Source organism: Pyxicephalus adspersus, chromosome 10, assembly GCF_032062135.1.
Source record: "Pyxicephalus adspersus chromosome 10, UCB_Pads_2.0, whole genome shotgun sequence".
NCBI classification, from domain to species: Eukaryota; Metazoa; Chordata; class Amphibia; order Anura; family Pyxicephalidae; genus Pyxicephalus; species Pyxicephalus adspersus.
The window spans coordinates 49,861,005-49,886,400 of record NC_092867.1 but is presented as its reverse complement, the minus strand read 5'-3'; the positions used below and the strand labels follow the sequence as shown (position 1 = coordinate 49,886,400).

General features: G+C 40.9%; 1 protein-coding gene and 1 long non-coding RNA gene across 2 annotated transcripts in view; one reads left to right on the top strand and one right to left on the bottom strand.

The window, feature by feature from the left end:
* Positions 1 to 1,460: 1,460 nt before the first annotated feature.
* Positions 1,461 to 16,069, top strand: LOC140339392 (uncharacterized). The gene is made up of 3 exons (XR_011922433.1): positions 1,461 to 3,108; positions 14,926 to 15,293; positions 15,636 to 16,069. It is a non-coding gene; the product is annotated as an uncharacterized lncRNA (long non-coding RNA).
* A 693-nt stretch (positions 16,070 to 16,762) lies between these two features.
* The window catches only part of LOC140339782 (uncharacterized), a 25,264-nt gene continuing 16,630 nt past the window's right edge, over positions 16,763 to 25,396 (bottom strand). The window contains exons 3-7 of the mRNA XM_072424687.1: positions 22,998 to 23,108; positions 21,760 to 21,816; positions 20,903 to 21,160; positions 20,292 to 20,414; positions 16,763 to 19,939 (exon numbers count right to left, since the gene is read on the bottom strand). Coding sequence (XP_072280788.1) covers positions 19,841 to 19,939; positions 20,292 to 20,414; positions 20,903 to 21,160; positions 21,760 to 21,816; positions 22,998 to 23,108 — 648 coding nt within the window. The 3' untranslated portion in view covers positions 16,763 to 19,840. The remainder of the gene's footprint in view (positions 19,940 to 20,291; positions 20,415 to 20,902; positions 21,161 to 21,759; positions 21,817 to 22,997; positions 23,109 to 25,396) is intronic.

Genomic DNA, 25,396 nt, shown 5'->3' with positions numbered 1-25,396 from the left:
CGATTGTCATACAATGTATGACAATCGGATTGCAATATAACATTTGTTTATATTTTTAACCACCTGAGAAAAGTTCGGGTTTAACACTTTTTCCAAGCGTTTTTACCCCGAACCAAGGTCGGGTTTAACGGCCAGGTGTTTAATCACACTATCATTAAAATCTGTAATTAGATGGTAGTATTCATCGTAGAACCTCTCGTTTGCTGCCTGCTTCGACTCTGGCTTTCCTCAACTATCCTCCTGCCTTGTGATTTTGTACCGTGCTTGTCCACCTTGGTGCGCCCAAGGACTGCAACCTGGCCGTAACCAGTGGCACAACACCCTTACCATCAGAGGCTCTGGAGAAAACCCGGTTAAGGCCTATATTCACCTTGGCCCTTCTCAGGCCTCACGCCACCTCCATACCGTGTTTCCCCGATTTTAAGACATCCCCATTAAATAAGCCACCCCCGATTTTTGAAAAAATAATTAAAATAAGACACTCACCCGTGAATAAGACATCCCCCGATATTTGATCCTGTGTGTGTCTCCTTGATGCTGGCTGCAGCACGTGTCTGCTCCTGGCTGCAGTGCAGAGCCAAACTATATATTCAGGACAGTAGTTCCTAAAGTAATGTAGATACACTGAAATATTGTAAATGATAATGTATAACTTAGTTGATCTGTTTAGATTGCAGACGTAATAGTATGCAACATTCATAGAGTTGTAACATTAGAATCATGGTATAGGGGTATATGTACTTATCACTGACAAGAGAGACACACACACACACATATATAGACGCATAATGATGAGCATATATAAAGGCGTTGTCTAACTTGATTTTTTCCTTTGTCTTAATTTTTTTTGGTCAAGGAGGGGCTGTTGTTTAGTTTGTTAGCCTAATCAATGTTGCTACATTTGATACTTTGCTTACCATTTAGGAGAATAGCTGCATTTGTTTTTTGTACTTTGAATGTTTTAATGTCCATTTTGGTATTAAAAAGTCAATGTAAATAATAATGCTATGTTATTGTGTTTGTGGCCGTATTGTTTCATTTCAATACTATGTCTTTATTACCAACTTTAAATGTTGGAATGCAATAATTTTGGGGCCACTTTTGAAATATTTAGGCTTTATATGCAAGTGTGGGTTTACATGTGTTTTTGTTGGTTTATTTTGTCTTGTAAATTTAGTGGTATCTGTGTGTTCTCTATATTTTAATGTGACTAATAGCAAATAGGTTTATTTTGATTAAAGTTTTTGTCCAAATTTTGTATATTTTTTTGTGGGGTTTGTTTTTGTGATCTCCTTTACAATGTCCCGGGACCTCCAATGAAAAAAATTCTAATATGCTTGTTTTTAAGCAGTTCCCTTCTATGATTTGTTTGACTGGCTAAAAACAGCACAATTGGCTTATTAAAACAAAAAAGTGTGATGTAACCACTATGTGCGTGTGAACTGTTCTATTAGTTGAAAAAATCTTCAAAGAAGGATCCTCATTCCGTTAATTTTTTCTTTTTAGGTGTATATTTGTTTCACGTGCACTCATGTATGTACATACATGCATATATATCTGTATGTATGCATTTATGTGTGTACATTTACATAGAAAAGCAAAATTATTGGAAGAAATAGGCCATGAGGATTTTTTAGGCCATATTGCTTAACATGATTCAAATTAAAAAGATTACCTATTTCTTCCTATGATTTCTGATGTCATGGGCTTGGCTCCAAGCAACATTCATGGATGATATTGCTTCTGGTTAAAGGAGGAAACCCCCTTTATGTGCTTCCACTACCAAGCTGAGGTGAGTAAGTCAATATATAGTTGGGCAAGGTCTAACATGCAATTCAAACTGCATAAACACCCTGAAAGGCATGAAAATCAGAAACTTATGTTTGGCTCAAAGTGTACAAACCAGCATGTTAGTCCATAATTCCAAAAAGAAACCTAACAAAAAATAAATACAAAAAGTATAATAACATGAAATAATACCTTTGTGCAAAATATAACGGCAGTTACATGCGGGTATTAATACACATACAGCAGGAGTATGTGCAAATGCTTGGCGTACGCACGTTTTTCAGTAGGCGGGCGTAAACCCAGAAGTTTCATATCTGCGTTATCATCATGCCACGCCTGTTGTTTACAAAAAGGTCCCCGCGCTTCATCATTCAGGTAAGTGAATTTTTTTAAAGTTTTTTTAAGGGGGGCAGGGGGGATTCTTTTTACATGCATAAGCATACATGTTTGTCAATTTAAATGTGTTTTAAGGCTGCTTCTCATATTCCTCAGCCTAAGAACTCACCGTCTTTAATCTTTCAGATGTCCTTAACCCTTGTTTGTAACTGCTTGAAATTTTGAGGATCATGGGGGGACACTTGCTCCTTGCTATGTAGGTGGCCGGGGGTCCACATTTTCATTCTCACTGCCCAGCTCTTATCGGCAGCTGGCATTCTCTGCACAGATGGAGCATCCTCTATTGTTCTGCAGGGATGCGCCCAACTGTCGCCCAAATTCAACATGCTTGGAGCGACCTCAAGCGAAGGAGGGCCGATTTGGTGCGTGAAGTGGGGGACTGCATCCTGTCTGGTAAGTTTTGCATTTTGTCTTCTCCTCTTGTTAAGGGGTGGTGTTTTAGAATGCTTGTTGTTTGTGTAAAGTAGTATTGTTTAGCCTAGAACTGTTTGTTTTTCACTTCCTATATTTTACTACCCTTAAGTATTTGGATATTTGATTTTGCTATTACAGCCAACTCTCCATCACGCCGGCGGCAGCAGGATCTAGCAGGATTTCATGTAGCTTCCAGTCATTAATCATGCATCAAATGAAGGCTCTTTCTAGGTTGTTGGCTAGCATGAAAAATAGACATGAGTTGTTTAGTTGTCCATAGTTGTACTGAAAAATGTTTGCTCAGAATTTTTGGACGTAGGCAAAAGGTATCATTTAGAGGTTCTGCATTAATCTTTTCACCAGACGAGAGATGATAAGAGCATGTACAAGGAGTACAAATCTACTTTAGTCCTGCCCACCCACTTACTTATGGTGTTCATTTTTTATCTACAGCTACTGGAGCGCCCCTGCCAGCAACTCCTCCACAGGATTCAAGTTCCTCATCTGAATGTAAGCATTTCTCTATTTTAGATATTGTGAACATTCCTTTAAAACCTGGTTTTAGAGCTGCCCATTCCACTGAAACAGCCCTTACTAAAGTGGCCAATGACCTCATCAGAGCAAAGTCGCAAGGCAACTTTTCCCTGCTCCTTTTCCTTGATCTTTCCTCTGCTTTTGACACTGTTGATCACCCCCTTCTAAGACAATATGCGCTCCATTGGTATTTGTGACACTGCTCTCTCTTGGTTTGCTTCCTATCTGTCTGACTGCTCCTTTAAAGTTTCTTTCAATGGTAACTCCTCCTCACCCACTCTCTTCCCTGATGGTGTTCCCGAAGGGTCAGTTCTTGGACCGGTCCTCTTTTCTCTGTACACCTCCTCTCTCAGTAGTCTCATATCCTCCTTTGGCTTACAGTACCATCTGTATGCTGATGACACTCAAATCTATCTGTCCACTCCTGACCTGTTTCCCTCAGTCCTGGATAAGATCTCATGCTGCCTGTCAGCCATCTCATCATGGATGTCTGACCGATTCCTAAAACTCAACCTGGATAAAACAGAACTCATCATCATCCCCCCCCTCAAATTCCAAATCTCCCCGTGACATATATCTAACTGTTAACAATACTGTTATTCGGCTCTCCCCTCAGGCACGTTGTCTTGGTGTCACCTTTGACTCAGCCCTCTCATTTACCCCCAATATTCAGAACAATTCCAGGTCCTGTCACTTTCACCTACGCAACATCTCCAAAATCTGCCCCTACCTGTAACTGAGACCACCAAACTCCTTGTACATGCTCTTATCTCTCGTCTGGTTTACTGTAACATCCTTCCCTCTGGTATTCCACTAACCCGACTCTCTCCTCTACAATCCATCATGAATGCTGCAGCCAGACGCATCCATCCTTCCCTCTGCTCCTCTTCTGCTGCATCTCTTTGTAGTTCTCTCCATTGGCTTCCATTTCACCTTAGAATCAAATTCAAGCTCCTGTGCTTTGCCTTCAAATCCATACACAGTTATTGTCCCACTTACATTTCTGACTTGGTAAAAAAATACTCCCCCTGCCGCTCTTTCTGCTCCTCTAATGACCTACTAATGACTTCCCCACTCATAACCTCATCACACGCACAGATGCAAGACTTCTTTAGAGCTGCCCCAACTCTCTGGAATGGTCTTCCTCGTCCTATTTGGCTTGGTCCTACTTTATGCTCATTTAAAAGTGCGCTCAAAACCCATTTTTTCAAACTTGCCTACCCATCTTCTTTTGTCTTTTGAAACCATCACTACCTCCCACCACTACATATCTCCCATCCTATTGTGTGTGAAATTCCCCCACCTACTAGATTGTAGTACCCCCACCCTCTTCGGGCCAGGGTCCTCTCCTCCTGTATCACTGCCTGTATTATTCTGTCATTTGCAATCCCTATTTAATGTACAGCGCTGTGTAATATAGATGGATGGCTGTATTATTCTGTCATTTGCAATCCCTATTTAATGTACAGCGCTGTGTAATATGTTGGCACTATATAAATCCTGTTTAATAATAATTAATAATAAAATAATATTTAAGGTCATTACAGCAATACTTGTAGATTATTTAGCTGAGACACCATACTTGATTAGAATCTCTTTGACAAATTTACAAACTGGAACATTCTTCAGGGATTAGATAGCAAAACTGCATTTGGAGCATACTTGGGCCACATCAAAAGAAACTTAGGTAAAGTGTCAAAGTGCGAGGGTCACTAACCTGTGGACATTGGGCAAACACAAAATAGAGATTAAGCTATCTTATACAAACAAGCCTCTTCACACAGGATCCCAACTCAAACCCACACTGTCGATCTCATGGGGTCCAGAAAAAATTGAGTGAAGAATGACAGGAAGAATGTTCTCACCTGGCACCCGGCATCCATCTACATACTTCGCCCAGACCAGGCACGGACTGGCAGGGACACAAATTGGGCAGGCAGGGGCACTGGGTTGGGCTGGCAGGAGGTGGAAGTGGCCAGGCAACAGCCAGGAAACAGGGTGGAGGCGGGGAAAATGATGGCGCTGGCTGCTCTGCAGGGGATGGGGTCCCAGCAGGACCTATTGGGATTTGCCAACCCAGCTTGTGAATAATAACGTGATTTAGCTGAGATGGTTGGCCCAGGGATTCACTTAACATGTTACAGAGATGGTCAGCTCTGAACATGTAGGCACTCAAAGTGGCCGATTGTTGTTGGACTAATTCTATCAGACGATGCATGGCTGCCAGATGTTATTGGTTGAATTCTCGGTCATGGCGATTTTGATTGAGGTTTTCATGTAGGAGCTTAAGGACCTGTTCCAAATTATTTGAACTTGGGGCAGACATCATTGGCTCCACTACTCTATCAAAATGGCCAACTAGCCTCTGAGTGGCTTAGAAGTTGGCTGCCCACACTGGGTTGACCCAATCCACCTACATCCAATGGTTGCTATACAGGGAAAAAAAAATTACTACAATATCACATAACTTTGTGGCTCACCATAACATTATGAAGACAGCATCCTGACATTGGAACATCAACAAATGTTAGACAAAATGTTAGACACATTTATTCTGAATCCTAAACATTAAACATGGGTTGCTTACGGAAACTTTAGGTGTCTTCTCTTCTTCTTGTGGTAAATGTCCATCTGAGGGACCAAAAACAAAAAAAAAACACAAATTGGGAAAGTTATTTTTGACATTCAGACAGAAATTAGAGTCGACTTTAAATGTTTAACTCAATAAGCTCACACCTTCCCAAAGAAAGGCTGCACCAGAAACATCCCCCCAAAAAATTTAACAAATCCTATATATATATATATATATATATATATATATATATATATATATATATTTATTATAGAGAGATCGAAGGTTATTACTTAGCTTTTGGAAGGCTGAACACACACACAAACCAAATTACCTGTATTGTCCTCCAGGCTTCTCTGCAGTGGATCAACGATAGTGATCTGTTAAATAAAGATAAGAAGAGAAGTGTGTCACCCTTACTAGAGTTTTACAGTGAAGGTTGAGCCACCTCTTTGATTAGTCTAAATTGAAAGTTCAAATCAAAGGAGGGAAAGAAAGAGGTTTTGGGTTCGCAGATAGTTTTAAGAAACATATTTGCTGTATTTAAACACATTTAGTAAAGTAAACAAGTTCAGACAGATCTATACCTCATAACTGTTTGACACTTCACAGTATATGGGTAACAATGTACATACGTATATTCAAGGAATACAAAAAAGGGTGATGAAGAAGACCGTGCTTAAAGTGTAATGAATCCAGCGCGTTTCGCCACGAATGGGCTTCCTCAGGGATATGATAGTAAGCAAGCTTAACAGTCTGTATATGTACATAGAGAATGAATAATGAAAATTGAAATAAATACATTGTTTACACCGCAAGATCAATAATATATATAGGTATGCCAAAAGGATTTTTTCAGTGTAATATCACTAACACAAACTCATAACTAAATAAATATATTGTTTACACAGCAAAATCAATAATATATATAAGTATGTCAAAAGGATTTTTTCAGAATAATATCATTGACACAATTTATGAAATTTCTTATCAAGTAAAATTTAAAGTGATTGTATCAGATTTAACCAACATTATTCAAGTGATAAATGAAAAACTAAAATTATACAATGTTTATGGGAGATGTATGTATCCATAGTCTGTAAATGCCTCAGAAAATTGATAATATATTGTGCAGACAGAAAATGTAGGGTATAATCAATTGCTTACTTACGTATCTAATTTGATAAAGGTTGTAAGGGTACAGTGCTGGAAATTAGTGATATCTAAACAAAACTTTGATTGAGGTAAAGGCTGTATCTAGGTAAAAATGAGTATATTAGTAGTACAAATAGCACTACATATAGGCTAAATAGGATGTCTGGTCATTAAGGGTACATACCCCAGGTCAGGAACACTTTGAGTACTCTAATCAGTTCTAGGAATGGCTGTGGGGGGATATAGGTGACCCCAAAAGAAAGATGGTTTCATCCAAACGAGCTTTAGAGCAGGTCAAAAGCAGGGACAGGCAATTAGCCTTCCCAATCCTAGAATAGTATAATAAATGTAACAAAGAGGATTCATCTAGAAAGGAGTGTGTAACAAATGACACTATTTAACTGTTAATTACTCAAGATAGAGAATAAAAGGGAATTGATATCTATGAGTATATCAGAAGGGGATCAAAGATCCAAAAGATCTTTATTATAATCAATACATACCACAATTACCTGGAAACATGAGTTGTAGATAGTTGCACAGGTGTTGAAAGTATCATAAAGCTCCAAAAAAAAGTAAGATGCTGTAAATGTAAATAATGGTCATGATTTAGGTATAAGTACTGGGAAATGGGTCAGAACAAGTCCATGAACCTCAAACTGATCCTACCTGTGTGAGATTGAGAAAACAGCACGTGTTCAATGTTTGTAATTAAATATAGGACTACTGTCGTTCTGCATTTTAGCCACAAGATGCCGCTGTTTCTTAACACAGCTAAACAGGTTGCCAGTTTTTTTTATATGGAGAGGAAGCAGGAGAGCAGGGCAAGCGCTGAACGGTCAGCAGTTCCTTCCACGTCAGACGTGGCTGACATCCCCAGTACTTCTGAACTTCCCACTCTGCGTTGGTCAACCAGGACCAACGCTGGTGTACCCCCACAACGCTATGCACAGGACGAGTTTGTATGGGGAGGGTTGCTGAGGACGACAACTTCTAGTGGGGTGGCATGTGAGATTGAGAAAACAGCACATGTGTTCAATGTTTGTAATTAAATATAGGACTACTGTCGTTCTGCATTTTAGCCACAAGATGCCGCTGTTTCTTAACACAGCTAAACAGGTTGCCAGTTTTTTTTATATGGAGAGGAAGCAGGAAGCAGGAGAGCAGACATTTTGCAAGGACTGTGGTGAAACAGAATCTGCCCGCATCCAACGGTCAGCGTGTTCCTAGAGTCTCAGGAGCTGTGGCTGAGCGAGGCTGACCACCATCCAAGGCAGATCCTGTCCAGAGGAAAAGGATTGTGTTCCAGAAAGGCTGAAAGGAGCTGAGGAACGGAGTGCTGTCTGTCTTGCAGGACCTCATGCTGGCTGAAGAGACTTGTTGCTGTTGTTCAGTTTAAAGACATCATTGCATCCAGAACAAGACCCCGGTCAGTAAAATCGTGCATGCATCGCATTATTGGATTGGCGCCTGAAATACCAGAGACTGAGATTAGACCTGCAGTAGTTAATAAGTTAGGGTCTATGTGTGTGGCAGGTCATAAGAACTAATTTTGAAATAGGGCGCTGTGCTGTTCTCTGGGACGAGTGTATGTAATGTATTTTCTTTGTGTTATTGTTTGGAATTTTGTTTATTGTGATATTACGCAGTAAAGTACATTCGGTTTTATATAAATTGGTGTCAGTGCTGCTTTTTCCTGTTTGTGACTTCGCTGTATCCTAGAAAGCCCCCGGTACACGGCTTACACCTGCAAGAAGTATTTAGATGGAGAAAAGGAAAAAACTTTTTTTGTTGGTCTACAAACAGCCAGAGAGGCTGTGGGTTGCAGGAAGTGTGTCTAATAAAGGCTGCTCCTTCCAAATTAGCAGGAGTGCCCGTCAGTGAGGGGGCGTGCACACTGCTCTTCCCCACAGTGAAGGATTCCCCTGTGATGTCATCCCGCCTCCAGCTCCAGACATCATAGGGCTGCAGCCATCGCTTGAGTCCTCTGATTGGACAAAACGACTTATACAGATAAACTGCATATAAGCCTTGCTGGCTGCAACAGAGTGCTGTCCCCGTCCCAAGCTAGGTGGGGTGGACAGCAGGGGGGGATCCTCTAAGTAGGATAGATTGGTTGAATGATGATTTCATGATGTAGGTAGAAATCAAATACATCACACCTGAATAGTGGTAAGGTGTAAGTGCAGGTATACATAGAGGAATAGAATAATTTAATCTTTGATATAAATAAAAATATAGCTCTGGTTATAGAATGATATACATGGTAATTTTACAATCACATGATTCTGATAAAGAAAAGTACAAATAATATGCCTGAATGATCACAGGTGGGGAACGGGGGCTGCAGGTGGGGAATGGGGGCTACACAGTCTTCTTCATCACCCTTTTTTGTATTCCTTGAATATACGTATTGTGAGAGAGCCCGTAGCAACAGGTGGTGTTTCAAAGCAGGAAACAGGGCCAGCGGGTTTTAAACACACCAAGGGTTTATTTCCCTTCACTATTTACACACAAAAAAGGCAAAATAAAACAAACAGCAAAAAGAAAGCCTGCCCACTTGGCAAATAACTCACTGTTAGTTCCCTTAACTAGCAGTCCAGCCCAACCTGGTGTTATTCAGGACTCTAAGGCCCTAACCATATATCTTTTGCAATGGTCTGTGTTTTTACTCACAGTTCCGAGTTCACCTTGGACCTCCTCTTAGCATAGCAATCCAAGACAAAGACACAGGAATAAGCAGGCTGGGAGTTTATATCCCCAGCCTAATTTCCAGGATGCATTTCGGGTGAGACAGTTACACCTGATCATCCCAGGCCTCTTTAACTCCCCCACCTGGCCAAGAAGCCTGGTACTTCAAACCCCACCTTTAGGTTAAAAAGAAAAATCACTAAACAGAAAAATACCCTGCATAAAACCTGTATCTGGGGCAAATGTACCTGTCATCCTGGATGAAACCCTGTGATTTATTTGGCCAACTGTTACAAACCCCCCCCCCTCCTCTTGTTTCAACACTAGGGTTGGGACACAGGCTGCCAAGCAGGTATGAACCTTAGAAAAAGCATCGGCATTCCCCATCTGTACACCAGGACAATGCTTGACAGTAAAACTAAATTCTTGAAGGGCTAAGAACCATCTATTAACCCTCCTGTTAGTCTCCTTGTTTTAGGCCATCCACTTTAATGGGGCATATTCTGTTATTAGCAAGAACTGTCTGCCCGGCAGATAGTACCCACTTCACAGCTAAACATTCTTTTTCAATTGTAGCATAATTTAACTCATGGGCCTTTACCTTCCGACTGAGGTAAACAAAAGGGTGTTCTTCCCCATTTTGAACCTGGGATAGCACTGCTCCTAGGCTGAAATCGGACGCATCTGTCTGCACCAAAAACTCCTTAGTAAAGTCAGGAGAATATAGCACTGGCTCGCTACACAAAGCCTTCTTTAATGCCCCAAATGCAGCTTCTGCTTCTGGGGACCATTTAACCATTACCGATTCCTTTCCTTTTGTCAAATTTGTCAGGGGAACGGCCTGGGATGCAAAGTAAGGAATAAAGCGCCTATAATAGCCGGCGATCACCGAGAAAGCACGAACCTACTTTTTATTAATTGGGCGTGGCCAATTCTCGATTGCCTCTACTTTCTTTTCCTGAGGCTTTATTATTCCCTCTTTCAATGGTTTACCCAGATATTTGGCTTCTTCCAGCCCAATAGCGCATTTTTGGGGGTTTACAACAAACCTGGCTTTTCTTTTCAGGTTCAGCGCGTTTAGCACTGCCTGAACCTTTACTAAATGCGAGGCCCAATCTGCACTATGAATAATTACATAATCCAGGTAGGCCACAGCATATTTTTGATGGGGTCGGAGTACTTTATCCATCACTCGCTGGAGCATTCTGTAGTCCGAAGGGCATTTTCGATACTGGAATGCTCTGTCAGGGGCCACAAAAGCAGTTTTCTCCTTAGCTGACTCTAGTAGGGGCATCTGCCAATATCCTTTGGTAAGATCTAAGGTGGTCATGTATCTAGCATTCCCCAACAGATCAATCAACTCGTCTATCCGGGGCATAGGATAGGTGTAAAACTTTGTGATCTGATTTAGCTTATGGTGATCGTTGCAGAATCTCCGGCTCCCATCTGGTTTGGGAACTTTCACAATTGGGCTGGACCAATTGCTATTGGGCTCCTCTAAAACCCCCAATTCAAGCATTTTTTTAACTTCCTGATGTATTACCCCTCGTCTAGCTTCAGGAATTCGATAGGGTTTTAATCTTACCCTTTCACCTGGAGGGGTGATAATATCATGTGTAGCCATGGATGTTCGTCCAGGCAAGTTGGAGCACATATCCCTATTTTGTAGCACAAAATCTCTCGATTCCTGTTGTTAACTCTTTGACAAGGTGTCTGGTATCAAGACTTCTGGGATTGGTCCCCACAGTTAATGCTTCCCTTTCTTTCCATGGTTTCAACAAATTTACATGATAAATTTGCTCTGGTTTCCACCTACCAGGTTGGCTAATCTTATAACTTACATCACTCAGTTTTTCCATTACCTCATAGGGGCCCTGCCATTTGGCTAGGAATTTACTTTCCACCGTGGGAACTAGTACCAAAACTCTATCCCCACGGGCAAAAGTAAGGATACGGGCACCCCAGTTATAAATTCTCTGCTGCGGCAACTGCGCTTGGGCCAGATGCACTTTAACCAAGGGCAGTACCTGCACAATTCTGTCCTGCATTTGCGCCACATGCTCAATGACACTTCTATGAGGGGAACTTTCACTTTCCCATGTTTCCTTAGCAATATCTAACAGTCCCTGGGGGTGCCTCCCATAAAATAATTCAATGGGAGAGAATCCCGGGTACTTCCCTGGGAGTACTAGGGAAGTACACGGTCCCAATTTTTTCCCGTCTTTATCTACTATTTTCCGCATCTTCTGTTTTAAAGTTTTGTTAAAATGTTCTACTAAGCCGTCTGTTTGAGGGTGATACACCGATGTGCGTAGCTGCGTCACCTTTAAGAGTTTACAAAGCTCTTTAGTCACCCGGGACATAAACGGGGTTCCTTAATCAGTAAATACCTCTTTGGCCACTCCTACTCGACTGAAAACTTGGAACAGCTGTCGGGCTATGGTTTTATTAGAGGTATTTCGGAGAGGAATTGCCTCAGGACACCGAGTAGCATAGTCCATTATGACTAGGATATATTGATGGCCCCTAGCTGACTTTAGGAATAAGCCAACTATATCCATAATCCAATCCTACATCCAATCCTCTCAAACGGGACCTCAATGATGGGGAGGGGAACCAAAGGGCTATGAAAATGTGGCATTGGGGCAGACAACTGACATACAGGACAGGAAGCACAGTATATCTCCACCTCCTTGGCGACCCCTGGCCAATAACACCACTGGACTATTCTGGTTTTCTCAGCCCCCAGATGTCCCCCTAGGAGGTGCCCATGGGCCAGATCTAACAACGCTGTTCAATGGTTTCCCCCCAACTTTGTGACACCTGATAGAGTAGGTCCTTTTCAATAATAAAGTATGGAAATGTAACCCTCTCGTCTGGGTGCACTAGGTTCCCATCAATTTTTACGGCATTCTCCCGGGCTTTAAACAGTGTGGGGTCCTTCAATTGCTTGGTAACAAAATTCTCTCTATGTACCCGTAAGTCAGGGAATTCCGTGGTTTGCTGGCTTTCCCCCGAAGTTGCCGGTTCTTCCCTAGGACTAACTGTTTCCCCTGCTAGCACAGACAAAGGAAAAAGAGACTGTCATCTGCCACCCAGAAAGGCAGAGTGCATTGGTTCATCCACCACAGGGCAATTTGCAGCAATATGTTCTTCCTGGCAGCGATAACAAATAACATGTTTGGCTCCCTTCTGGGGGGGCTAGCGTTCCCAGACTCTCCCACCATACATTGACTGGAGACTGTCTATTACCCTTAGCTCCCCTTTTCTTGCTCTCTCCACCCCCATCCCTTTGTACACTCTTACCCACAGCTGGGGATGGTCTGGTCTTGGAGTGGAAAGTCCATGAGTATTGAAGAGAGGTGTTTAAGTTCTCAGCAGCCAAGTACCTTTCCACTAGGTCCACCAGCTTATCAAATGTCGACGAGTCTCCATGGCTCACCCACTTTTGTATGGAAACAGGTAGGGATCTCAGGAACCGGTCCATAACTACCCATTCCACAATTTGCAGTCCTGACAACAGCTCCGGTTGTAGCCACTTCCTTGTAAGATGTATCAGGTCCAGTTATACACCCGTTGGGCCCGGACAGCCAGGGTGACACCCAGCCGTGCCAGTATTTCTGCAGACATAGTCACCTCGGGATCATCATCCGCAGTCATTTTTTTCAACAACTGGCTTACCCAAAACACTGGTGAATGCTGAGCACCACTCTCGGCGTCAGCCTGCTCTCGTAAACACAATCCTATTTTGTTCACGGTAGTAATGACTAAACTGTTGCAATCCCAAAAAAACGCAACAATCAATAACATTGGTAATTATATAATGTAAAAGGATTGAATTTACATGGTTGCCAAGCATCAGAGTCATTCCGGTAGTCCACCCCTACCACCGTTTCCTGCCCAATGAATAGCAACGTCAATCTCTCGTACTCCCTGAGATGCTGCAAAAGATGTTCAGAATAGGTCCCACTCCTTCCGGCCTCTGTGCCCTGGACCCTTTTGATGTGTCTGAAGATGTCACTCACACGTTTTTGACACTGAGTAATGGTCCGTTGTGTACTGCCCACTGCATTAACACTCCAGGCAATTTCCTCCCAGAGTCCCTGCCTTACAGCATGGGAGGTCTGGGAGTGCAAGCCCCCACGGAGTCGTGAAAAATGTTGTACGTAGGACTCCATGAGAGCTGTATTTTGCTCAGGAGTGAAGCTGGTTGCCTTGAAAGCAAAATCCCTGGTCCGGTTTAAACTGGCTGAGGTACCAGGTTGAGGGGCCAGGGGCCTAGATGTTACTTGGCCTGCTTTATAAAGCAACCTAGTTGGCCTGAGGCAGCTGCCTGTTGGTCTATGAACTGAAGACCCTGGTGTGGTGGTGGTGGTGGGGCCGGCAGCAGCAGCAGCGACAGTGCTGATGGTGGTGGCGGCGGGGCCGTCAGTAGCGACAGCAGCGGTGGTGGCCATTCTCCTTGGCTTCATGTTAATAGAAGGAAAAAAATCAAAGAGTTATGGAACAACACACCAAAAACTTTTTGGGAGGAATAAAGTAAATGGTGTATTCTTACTTTTTGTTTTTTTCTTTCTTCTGGTTTGTGGTTTTTTTTTTTTTTTTTTTTTTTTTTTTTTTTTTTTTTTTTTTTTTTTTTGTTATTGTTTGACTTGTGTTTACGATGGCTAAGAAGCTTTGTAAAAAATGTATAGGGATACAGTAGGTGCGCACGTTTATGCGCAGTTCATGCGTACGTTTATGCGCAGTTCATGCGCACACGGAGTCACCCACCGCACCACGCGATTCTGGTAAGTAATCGGTGGGTGGCTTATTTGCGGGGGGGGGCTTATTTTTCATTTTTACCTAAAAAGGGGGGGCTGTCTTATTTGATGGCCCTGCCTTATCATCGGGGAAACACGGTACTAGAAATTCATCTCTGGAGAAATGCCTGAGGGCTGCTTAATTGGTAATGTATAATGACGTTACTGTAATACAACTAACAGTAGTAAAATCCTAAAGACGCCTATTATGTTGCTATGTCCCTTTGCATTGTCAGAATTCCAGGCTATGACCTATATTGTATATATGTCATATTTTGTGCTAACATCTAATTTAGCAAGTAGTTTAAAAATATTGTACAATATTGGGAGCATGGGGTAAGAATTAACTTTCAGATATTCCCAGAAGCCCTAGTATAATTACTATGGTCACAGCTCACAGTACTTCAGTGTGGTAGTCAGTAGTTACAATGGCTCCTAAGAACCAATAAGCAATAAAGTGACCAAAAAACACAACCTTTAACAACCTTTGTAAAAAATCTCTAGTGGTACATTGCCCCCAAAGAAAACTTACTGTATCAAGAACTAACATTTATTATGTTTGTCTTTTTACAGCTGACAAAGGATACGGGCAGCTTCCATGGCTTATGACAGCTGTGCATCCCCCCAGTCTGAAGCAGAGCAAATTTACATCAAGGCTCTGCATAAAAGCTGGGGGGTTGTGAAGCACACCATAGGGCTGCTAAAAGCACGGTTTCTGTGCTTGATGGGGCCCGGTAGTTAACTCCTCTACATACCATGGAAAGCTGCCCGAGTCATCATGGCATGCTGCGTCCTGCATAACCTGTGCTTGCACTATGGTGATCCCTGGGTCATTCCAGAGGAACTCGAGCCAGAGGTGCACCAACAATTCGCCTCCAGCTCCCAAAGCATAACAGAGGGCCGTCGAGTCATGGATGAACTTATTGCCAATGTCGTTGCGCGTGAGTATTTACATATGTTTACAATGCATGCAATACATATTTCAGCACATCATGTTTGGGTTACAAACCCACCTAGGAGTTTAAGTCTTAGCAAGCACACTTTAATCGTTTGGGAAATGAAATAGCAGACATATTTGTGTAAGAGCTGGACCTTTATGTGACACTTTACAAAAACACATTGCCAAACTGGGGCAAAGTGCAGTTTAGTGCAGATATGGGCAAGCATTGCTTATGTAGCCAGAAAAGCATGAAAAATACAATCTAGCAGCATGTAGTTACCACTAAAGCATGATTAACCATGATGCTTAACACATCCTAATAATTTAATCTATTTCTTTATAGGGCGATAACATCCCTCTGCTGTGCTGCCAAGCCTCTGGAATGTCACATCACAGACTACTGTACGTTCGTGGATGATATTGCTTCCGGTTAAAGGAGAAATCCACCTTTATGTTCCTCCACTCCCAAGTTGATGTGAGGAAATGAATTTATAGTGGGCCAAGGTGTAAAATGGCATTCAAATCGTCAGAAACACCCAGAAAAACTGTACACTGGCTCAGTGCACAAATTAAGGGCGAAGTGGTTTGAAAGGACTCCCTTCCTTAAATATATACAGTGTCCAGGAACCTCGGCATTCTTGGAACAGCCTAGCTTCTCTTGTTTTTTGCAGCAATTTTAGCTTCCAGAAACATGTACAGGTCATGGATGACAGGCGGGAATGCCTTTTGACATTCTGGTCATTGGTTTGAGGAGCAAAAATAAAATGAGTTTGTTGGCACAAAGCTAAATTGTCCCTGGCATTTTTCTATACAAAATTACTAATATGATTAGAATCATGTAAACACATAAATAAAGCATAATATCTGGTATGTAAGAGTGCTTGTGAGCTTGGCAATCATTGTGGTTTGATGTTGTGCTTGGCAACCTGGAACGCCTTCCATCACCATTAGATGTGTTAGAATGAGTATGCAACTCAGCTGGACAACTAATTGAAAACAGTTTGGACAGCAAGTGAACAGAGGAGTTGTGTGGCAGCAAATCAACATGAGTGCAAATGTCAGAGTAATAAATATGTACATAATACATTCAAAAACCAATATATGACAATGTGACTTTGAAAATGGGACAAAGGCAAGCAGGGGGTTCAAGTAGCAGTTTGGAGTGGAAACCATGCAGACATTTGTACTGAATATTAGTTTAAAAAAGTGACAAAACATTGCAGAATATTTGCTAAACAACACAAACTTTCATTACAAAGTCACATCAATGCATACCATCCAAGCAAACTTACTTGATGACCCTCCCCCCACAAACCAGTACAGTTAAATATTAATAATGAAAATGCATATGTATTTATATGCATTTTAATGTATTTTGACACACACACAAAAGGGAAATCACAAAATATTTTTTAAAACATCTTTGTCATCAATCCTTTTTTCAAATATTTCATTAATATCAAGCCAAACTACAATGAAATTTTATTAGATCACAAATGCTTGGTGAGAATTTTTTACAATTCATACTATTGTGTGATGACATATTATAAAGTGTTACCAAGTATAAATACAGCTTGATCTAAATCAATCCGATTAACAGATCCTCTTTAAACGCGCAGCTGCAAACTAATCGCCTTAATTGGCGGATTAGCAACCCCTATTGCTCATTTATCAAGGCAGGAATCTGGCTGGCAAATGAAGGCGCGTGTACTCGGCTCCGGCCTGCAGAAAAACGCCTCGTATATTGGCGCGTAAATACGTGCGTCGAGCATAGGTACATTTCATTGATACATCAGGGCCATATTTTGAAGGAGCACATATTTAAAAATTGTAAGGAATGGAAGGTGCCTGAAATAAGCACTTTTAAATATCACAAGATCCAGAGATATACAAATTAAGATGTTGGGTAAGTTGTAAATATCAGCACTGCAACGTCAAGCCCCGCTTAGGCCTGCTGTTCCAAGAATTTGCTGTTTTGGTCTGTGTTGATTTTATTATATACTGAGGATATGATTGTAAAACATGACTTATTAGTCCTGAGTCAGCCTTAGTGGTGAAATGCATTGATTACTGTGTTCAGGAAGGGAGACGGGAATGTACAGTGCATGTTTTTGGTACAACAAGCATATTTCTGATCATTTTAATAGTTTAAAAAATTATGTGTTTTTTTTTCCCTAATAAATAGAATGTTTTATAATTAGTACCTAAGTCCCTAAAATGTTGTGGTTTTTGTATCATAGGTGTCACATTTACCTCTTCCTCGCTAAAGCACAAGCACCTCTCTCCTGTGCATGCAGGCAGTACTGACCCCCTGGTCATGCCTACTCTTCTAAGTTTTATCAGTTTTGCCCATCCTTATGCCCAGCCAATAAGGAAATAGCCTCTTAATCATACCTGGCTATTTAGCTAGTTCAGACACAGCACTCTCCACTAATGCCGAGCACTCTAGCTCTGCTGAGCATTTTCTGTACACCTGTTGGTAAATTCAGTGCTTTCCCTGTCCAGCTCCTGTGTTAACCCCTTTTTGCAGAATCTGGTGTTTCTCTGCCTGTTTCTTGTTCTGTTCTATGTCTCCTGTGTCACCTGTGCCTCCTGTCGCTTCCAGTGTCTCCTGTGTCTGCGGTGGCCCCCGTGTAACCAGTGTTTATTTCCTGGATTTCTGGTTCTTGACCCCTGGCTTGTTTCTGACCTCTCCTGCTTACCGCCTGCCTTGACCTCGGCCTTCCTTGACAATTCTCTTGCCTAATTATTTGGTACGCGTATCACCCTGCCTACCTGGTGTGCCCAAGGACTGCAACCTGGCAGTAACCAGCAGTGCAACATCCTCACGACCAGAGGCTCTGGAGAAGACCTGGTTAGTGCTTAGACTCTGCGCCTTTGCCCTTTTCAGGGCTCACACCACCTCTGTGCAAACCGTAGCGCGCCCCCTGTAGCCCTGTCCCTGTGAATGTGAAAGAAGTAATTGCGGAGGGAACAAGCAATGAGGTTGAGGCATTATGGGTGGAGTTAAATGTGGGGTTGAATAACACACAATTAATTATTGGAGTCTGCTATGGGCCCCCCAGTGCTAAGAAAAAAATAGAAAATCAACTACTAGCACAGATTGAAAAAGCAGCAAAAATTGGAAGTGTTTTAATCATGGGAGATTTCAACTACCCTGGCATTGACTGGAGTAATGGCACTTCAGGAACAGCAAGAGGGAAGAAATTTGTGAATTTAATACAAGATAATTGTATGGTACAGTTTATAGAAGCCCCAACTAGAAATGATACTCTGCTGGGCCTAGTTCTTTTTTAACAATGCAGAGCTTATAACAAATGTGCAAATAAAAGAGAATCTGGGTAGCAGTGACCATATTATGATTTCATTTAATGTTAGCTGTAAACAGGAAGCAAAAACAGGAAAGATAAAAACTTTTAATTTTAAGAGAGCAAATTTTCCATTATTAATGACGGCTCCCAGGACAGAAATGGGAATGTTTCAAGTCTGTTCTACAAAAGCAAACTGAAAAATATATTCCAATGGGTAATAAGTTTAAGAGGCTAAAATTCAAACCTATGTGGCTTACAGCTGATGTTAAAAAAGCCATAAGGAACAAGAAATGGGCATTTCAAAAATATAAAAATGAAGGATCACCTTCATCATTTGAAACCTATAAAATATATAACAAAAAATGTAAAAAAGAAGATAAAATGTGCAAAACGTCAACATGAAAGACTGATTGCAAAGGAAAGTAAGGCAAACCCCGCCAAAAATTTTTTCAAATATATTAATAGCAAAATGTTCAGATCTGAGCATGTACGCCCCAAAGGATGTCGCTAGGTTGGTAACTGGGGATAAAGACAAGGCAGATTTACTAAACACTTTTTTTTAGCTCTGTGTACACGAAGGAAAATGGCAGAGCTCAAGTCCAAATTCATAATAGCAATGGTACTGCCTTAAATGAATCACAATGGCTCAGAAATGATATGATTGAGAAACAGCTGGGAAAAATTAAGGTTGACAAAGCACCAGGACCTGATGCTGAAGACATGCCTAGTCAAATCTTGCTTTTTGCCTTGAATATAGTGAGTAAATATTAGAGCCTCTGAAAAATCGTATTACCAGACATGAAGTGGAAGATTTCCAGTACCCCCTGCCTTGTAATGGTATTGTCACTAGTATAGGAAGTGAGGGCAAATCTAAGGGGGGCCCAAATAACCACAAGAACTTTATTGGGGTTTAATGCTTTTACCAAGCATTCCAAAACTCAAAAACATTTTTGGTCATTAAAGAGGTCCTACACTTGAGGTAGCCATGCGTTATTAAAGATGGTTAATCCAGCTAGAATGATACCTGAAAAAGTTTATGATTCATCTTTTTGGATGTGCATCAATAACCACTTTGAATATACAATCTCTAAGATATAGTGACATCTTTTGGTTTATGAAACTAGTATTTATAAGTCACTGATTCTTAACCAAAAAGGCTGCACTCCCATGGAATGTGGTCCATGCCATAAAACGTGTAGGTAAAAAATACAATTTAATAATATGGTATATCTTTGACTTAGTTGGCTATATAAGGTGGTGGATGAGCAGGAATATTGGAAAATTCAGGAAAAGTATCGAGTTTCTTGATAGCCCCATCATTCGGGATCACATAGACCTTGAAAATAAAAGAAAAAAACATGGTTAAGAAGTTCTTTCAAGGGGAGGTCTATCCAAAATTGAGAGAAAATTTTTGAGTAGCTTCCTGCATGTTTGGTCATTTGCCTGTGGAGTAGACCCGGAAGAAGTTTTTCTTAAAGCCCGAACTTTCTTTATAATGCTTACATAATTTTATTGGCTTGATCAAGAATTACCTTCCTACTCAAGATTCTTAATGGACATTAAAATGAAAACATTCGGGATGACTTACGCCAAGGTTTAATAAAAGAACACAAGGAGCTAGAACTGGGAACTACACAAGAGCTTTAATAGGATTTGGGGTGTTGATGGTAAACGCATAAATTTCTTACCTGGGGGGCAGCTGATTTTGCTTTAGAAAGGGACTGACATCCAAAAACAGAGATGGTGAAGGTCACAAAGAAAAGCAGCAAATTTGTGATAAGCAGAAGAGAAAGAACAGCAATAATACCCTCCTGTCAATATAAAAATCATCACTGTTAAGATTAAACATTACTCTTCAATGATTAGGATCTATGTTAATGGTTTTGTGTTTTGGAGCAAAAGTAAAAGTTATTTAAAATGAATTTCTTTATAATACTTTATAAATAGAGTCCTGTATAAATTCCAGATAAAGTAATGTTCAAAAGTAGTGTTCAAAGATTTCCCTTTTTCTTAACTTTTTAATTCTGAGACCTGTACTAATATCCTACAGGGTAAAAAAGCTTCATGCAGAAATGTGTGCCTGTTAATCAGGTGAAGCAAATCTTCCTGCTGGAGCTTTATAATTTTCCAGGAAATCTCCATTTGCATTGGTCCAGTAAATATCTAATTTTGTATTAGGCCCTGATAAAGGGAGACCTGAATACTGAAATGCGTCGGCTGCTTTTGGCCGTTGTACATTCTATATAAAAAAAATGCTTGAGAAGCAAAATTAGTCCTAAAGAGGCAAAGAAACACTTACAAGATTTCCTGGGCATTCTATCTGATAGCTGCTCCTATTATGATGACCAGATTGGTGGTTATCAAGGTGATTGTCAACGCCTTCATCAAGATCATAATAGTCACTGCCTTCAGCATTGACGTTGTTGTTATAGTAAATGCTGTTATTCGATCTTGGAAAGCTATAACATAGGGTTGTCGCCAGATCGATGACATTTAAGATTACCGTCATAATGCTTAAGATACAGCTGATGCTGGACATGGTGAGGGAGCCTTTGATCTGTAAAAATAATATTCTATATATAAATAATATTCTATGTAGTAATATACGTATACACAACATACATGGCAATCTGGATTCTAAAGGAATAGATATCAGACAAAGCCGTGACACATTTACTGGCCCTTATCATTAAGTACCCATTCACCCCAGCTGTATTGGGCAGTGTTACCCAACAAAGTCCCAACACAAGCTCCACAAAAACATTTGTTTTCAATTTGCCCTGTTCACACCAAAGCCTTGCCTTGGTGTGCATTGAGAAAAAATGTAGACATGTTCCAATTATTATTCAGCACAATTTTTTATGTATGTATCTGTAGCAATACCTAATGTTAAAATCGAGTATTGCAGCTCATCCCAATGCTGTGGTCTTGCTGTATGATAAATACTGTATACCAATGTTTTTTTCACAAACAAAAAGAGGGACAGGGCAAATTGAGGAGCAAATAAAACTGTTTGTGATATCGCTAACCTACTGCTGGGTTACCTAAGAGAGTATCCACTAAAATATGGAATGACAAATTTAAATAAGATTAATAATGTGACAAACCATAATGTGACAAAAACCTCCACAGAATGACAAAAAAAAATAAACATACCAAACTAAGGTTGGGTTTTTGATGGACAACCAGTGTAAGAGATCCGGCAATGACGTACTGCAAGATAACAACATACCAATAAATTACTAAACTTTATATTGTAATTGATATATTATACATTGACAATTTCACCCATAGAGGCTGATCACACATTAGAATTGTTTATTTATGTCAGAGCAAAGGGCACTCATTGGGGCAGATTTATTAAAGCTCTCCAAGGCTGGAGAGGATGCACTTTCGTCAGTGACCCTTGGTGATTCAGAGAACCTAGAATGTATTTCATTTAGTCATAGTCATTTGAAAATGCATTCCAGGTTTGTGTAGTTCCCATTCCAGGTTTGCTGGATCACCCAGGTTCACTGAAGAAATTGTATCTTCTCGAATCTTGGAGAGCATTAATAAATCAGGCCCATTGCACTTTGTCAAAAAGGCAGAACCCGTAAAAGGGACAATGGGGCACATGTTGCCTGAGCCTTATACCATTATCAGGTTTTGGGGCATGGATTTCAACACACAAGGCCTAGTGGGTCCACAGAACTTGGTTAAAATCAAAAAGGTTAGGTGGGAGGTATAGTTGGGAAAGGTTGTGATCTCATAAGAAGAAGAGTCTAAACAAATATATGGTAGGATCACCACAATATTTTATCATTGAAAACAACTTGGAATTTATCTAAAAATTCTGAGGGCTTGTGTAAACCTTAAAACTAAATACAAGCAACGTAATGCATTGCAAAGCAGGTCAAAGGCAAATTTATAACTGTCAGCAGCACAACTTCATTAAAAGCAAAACCATCGATGTAGTAATCTCGATTGTGACTCGGGGTGGATTTGACTTGCTAAAGACGGTAATCCCAAGTTACACTCGTGGGTTGCTTTAAACTTAAAAAAAAAACACCTTGTTCCGTCGGTGTCCCCCGGCATCCTGCTGGTCCCCCCAGGTCCTGGGGACATGTCCTTCCTCTTCTATCTTCAGCTGTGAGCTGCAGAGAAGTTCTCCATCTCATCCACCGATGCATGCACGTTGGTGCATGCATTGGTGGATTCAATACGAAATACCTGTATTGAAATCCTCATATAATATATATATATATATAATTATATATATATTATACATGCTACTGTACAGTTATATTACATGTTTCACTTTTTTTTTAAACAGATATTGTGTTTTTTTATTTGATCATTGGTGCTTTTCTTTATCCAATTATACAACACAGAATAAGAAATGACATACTTACAAACAGGGGCCCCCAAAAAGGAATTCCACTTGTCACTGTATAAGTAAAGGTGATGGCTGCTAATGCAATACCTAGAGCCATATCCAAGATAACTGCAAGTATGATCACAATCTAGGGGGAAAAACATTGTTTAATCAGTTGACGACATTGTGTTTTTATTAACATACATTTTTTTTAAATATATGTTTATTGAGTTACATCATTATTCAGAAATAACGAAACAAATACATTAACAACGAAATGGCAAAGGTGTTACAGAGCTGAGCAAACAATTCGAGTGTGCACAAATATTAAAAATTGACAGTTGAATGCATTCATATTCAAGTAAGAGAAACAATAAAAAGAACGTTCAGTACAGTCACAGAGTCAATCTATTGTTTGCCAGCGGTGTGAAGTGTCCCTGATTAGGAGTGATTTAATAAAGTAGGTAGGTAGGGGGAAGAAAGATTTTGCCCCAATGATGGTGGATCTGGAGGTTGGTGGGAAATTTGATTTGTAGTACTCTAGGTAGGGAGATTAATAGTGGGGTCACCTTCTAAGACTCTTGTAAGGTACCAGGTAGTTTTGTTGAAACACTTGTAGAGGTGAGTCTTAGTGACTGCATTCAAAGTTTTATTTAAACTCTCCCAAGTCTCGAAAAATTGTGGGGTTTTTGGTTTCTTTGGAGTAGGAGGCCTCAACCCATTCCATTTTGAACAAATGCTGGAGCCTAAAGAGGAACAGCTGGATCGAGGGGGGGTCAGCGGATATCCAGCAGTGGAGAGTAGATTTCCTTCCTACTGCAGATAGAAGGAGTAACAATCGTTTATTACCACGAGAGTAGCGAGTACCATCTCTGCCTATCATACCAAATATTGTCCAAGAGGGGGTGAAAGGCAGATAGCTGACCAGGTGCATTTGGATGTAGCGGGCAATTTGTCTCCAGAAACGTTTACTTTGGGGGCAGTCCCAAAAAATGTGAACAAGATCTGCTTGAGCTGCACCACATTTGAGAAAGTTATTGGATTCTGACAGGCTCATACGATGCACTTGTGATGGAGAAATATATGCCCTGTGGAATAACTTAAAAAAACATCTCTCAGTATTGAACCGATGGCACCGCTCTCCAGGACACTCGCAGCATTTGCAACAGAGATAATGATTTTAAGGAAAATGTTGATGCCAGCCAACCAGGCCAGTGGGCAGTAAATTGTAATCCAAATTTTCCTGGGGAAATTTGTAGAATTTAGATATTGCTTTAGAGGGGACAGGGGGCAGAGCAACATGGTGTCCAAGGGATTATGCCAGTCTGTGGCCGAAAGGGAGTGAGTGATCGTGGAACTAGAGTTGCAGTTCTTGGGAATTCCGATTGCAATTCAATTTGGGAGTAAGGTTTGCATGTTTTGGGATTCAGGAGTGATTGCATATATCTGCCCAATCTCTAAAACAGGGGAGGTGAGTCCAGGAGTGAAATCAGAGTTCCCCCATAAGGAGAGAAACAAAGAAGTGTGGGCACTGAGAACTGCCTTGTTGCAAAGGGTGTGCCAAAGGTGCCATTGCAAAGACAGTAATTCTGGAATGTTTGCTACCCCAGATGAAGAATCTTAGTAAACCATTGATATATTAGGTTTGCTTGGGTGTGAGAAAAACAGGTAGCGCCTCAAGAAAGAACAGCAGCTTGGGGAATGCTACCAATTTTATTGTGCTATGCGGCCCATGATAGAGAGGGGGAGTGATAACCATAACATAAAGGGTCTTGCAAGGAAGGTAAGGCAAATAAGAATTTAAGTTCATAGAGGCGAGCTGGATTTTTGGAAAACTGCACCCCTAGGTATCTAAAATTTGCCCGGGCCCATTGAAATGGGAATTGCTTGCCCCAGGTTGGTTTGTGTTTGAGTTACAGGTACAGGGCTACCGACTTGTCAAAGTTGATTGAGTATCCAGATAGAGGACCGAAGTGTGATAAAAGGTTCATGATGTCGGGAAGGGAGGATGTGGGGTTAGAGATAAAGAAGAGGACATCGTCTGGAAAAGCCGTAAGTTTAATTTCTGGGCTGCCAAAGGCAATTCCCTTTAATTGTGGGTTGGATATAAGGAGACGTATGAGAGGGACTAGGGCGATATTAAAAAGAAGTGGACAGAAGGGACAGCCTTGACGAGTGCCACCCTGCATATAAAAGGGTTGGGACAGCTGGTTGTTGACTAATAGGGAGGTGATGGGGTTTGTATACAAAAAGCGGACACAGTTAGAAAAATTAGGTCCAAACTCACTTTGCGCTAAATAAGAAAATAGGTGGGGCCATTTCATGTTGTCAAAAGCTTTTCCCCGTCAAGGCTTAGAAGAACATAATTTTTATTGTAGGGGAGTGTGGTGGCCGCAATTGCTGTTCTAATCCCTTTAGAAATATGCCGATTGCGAA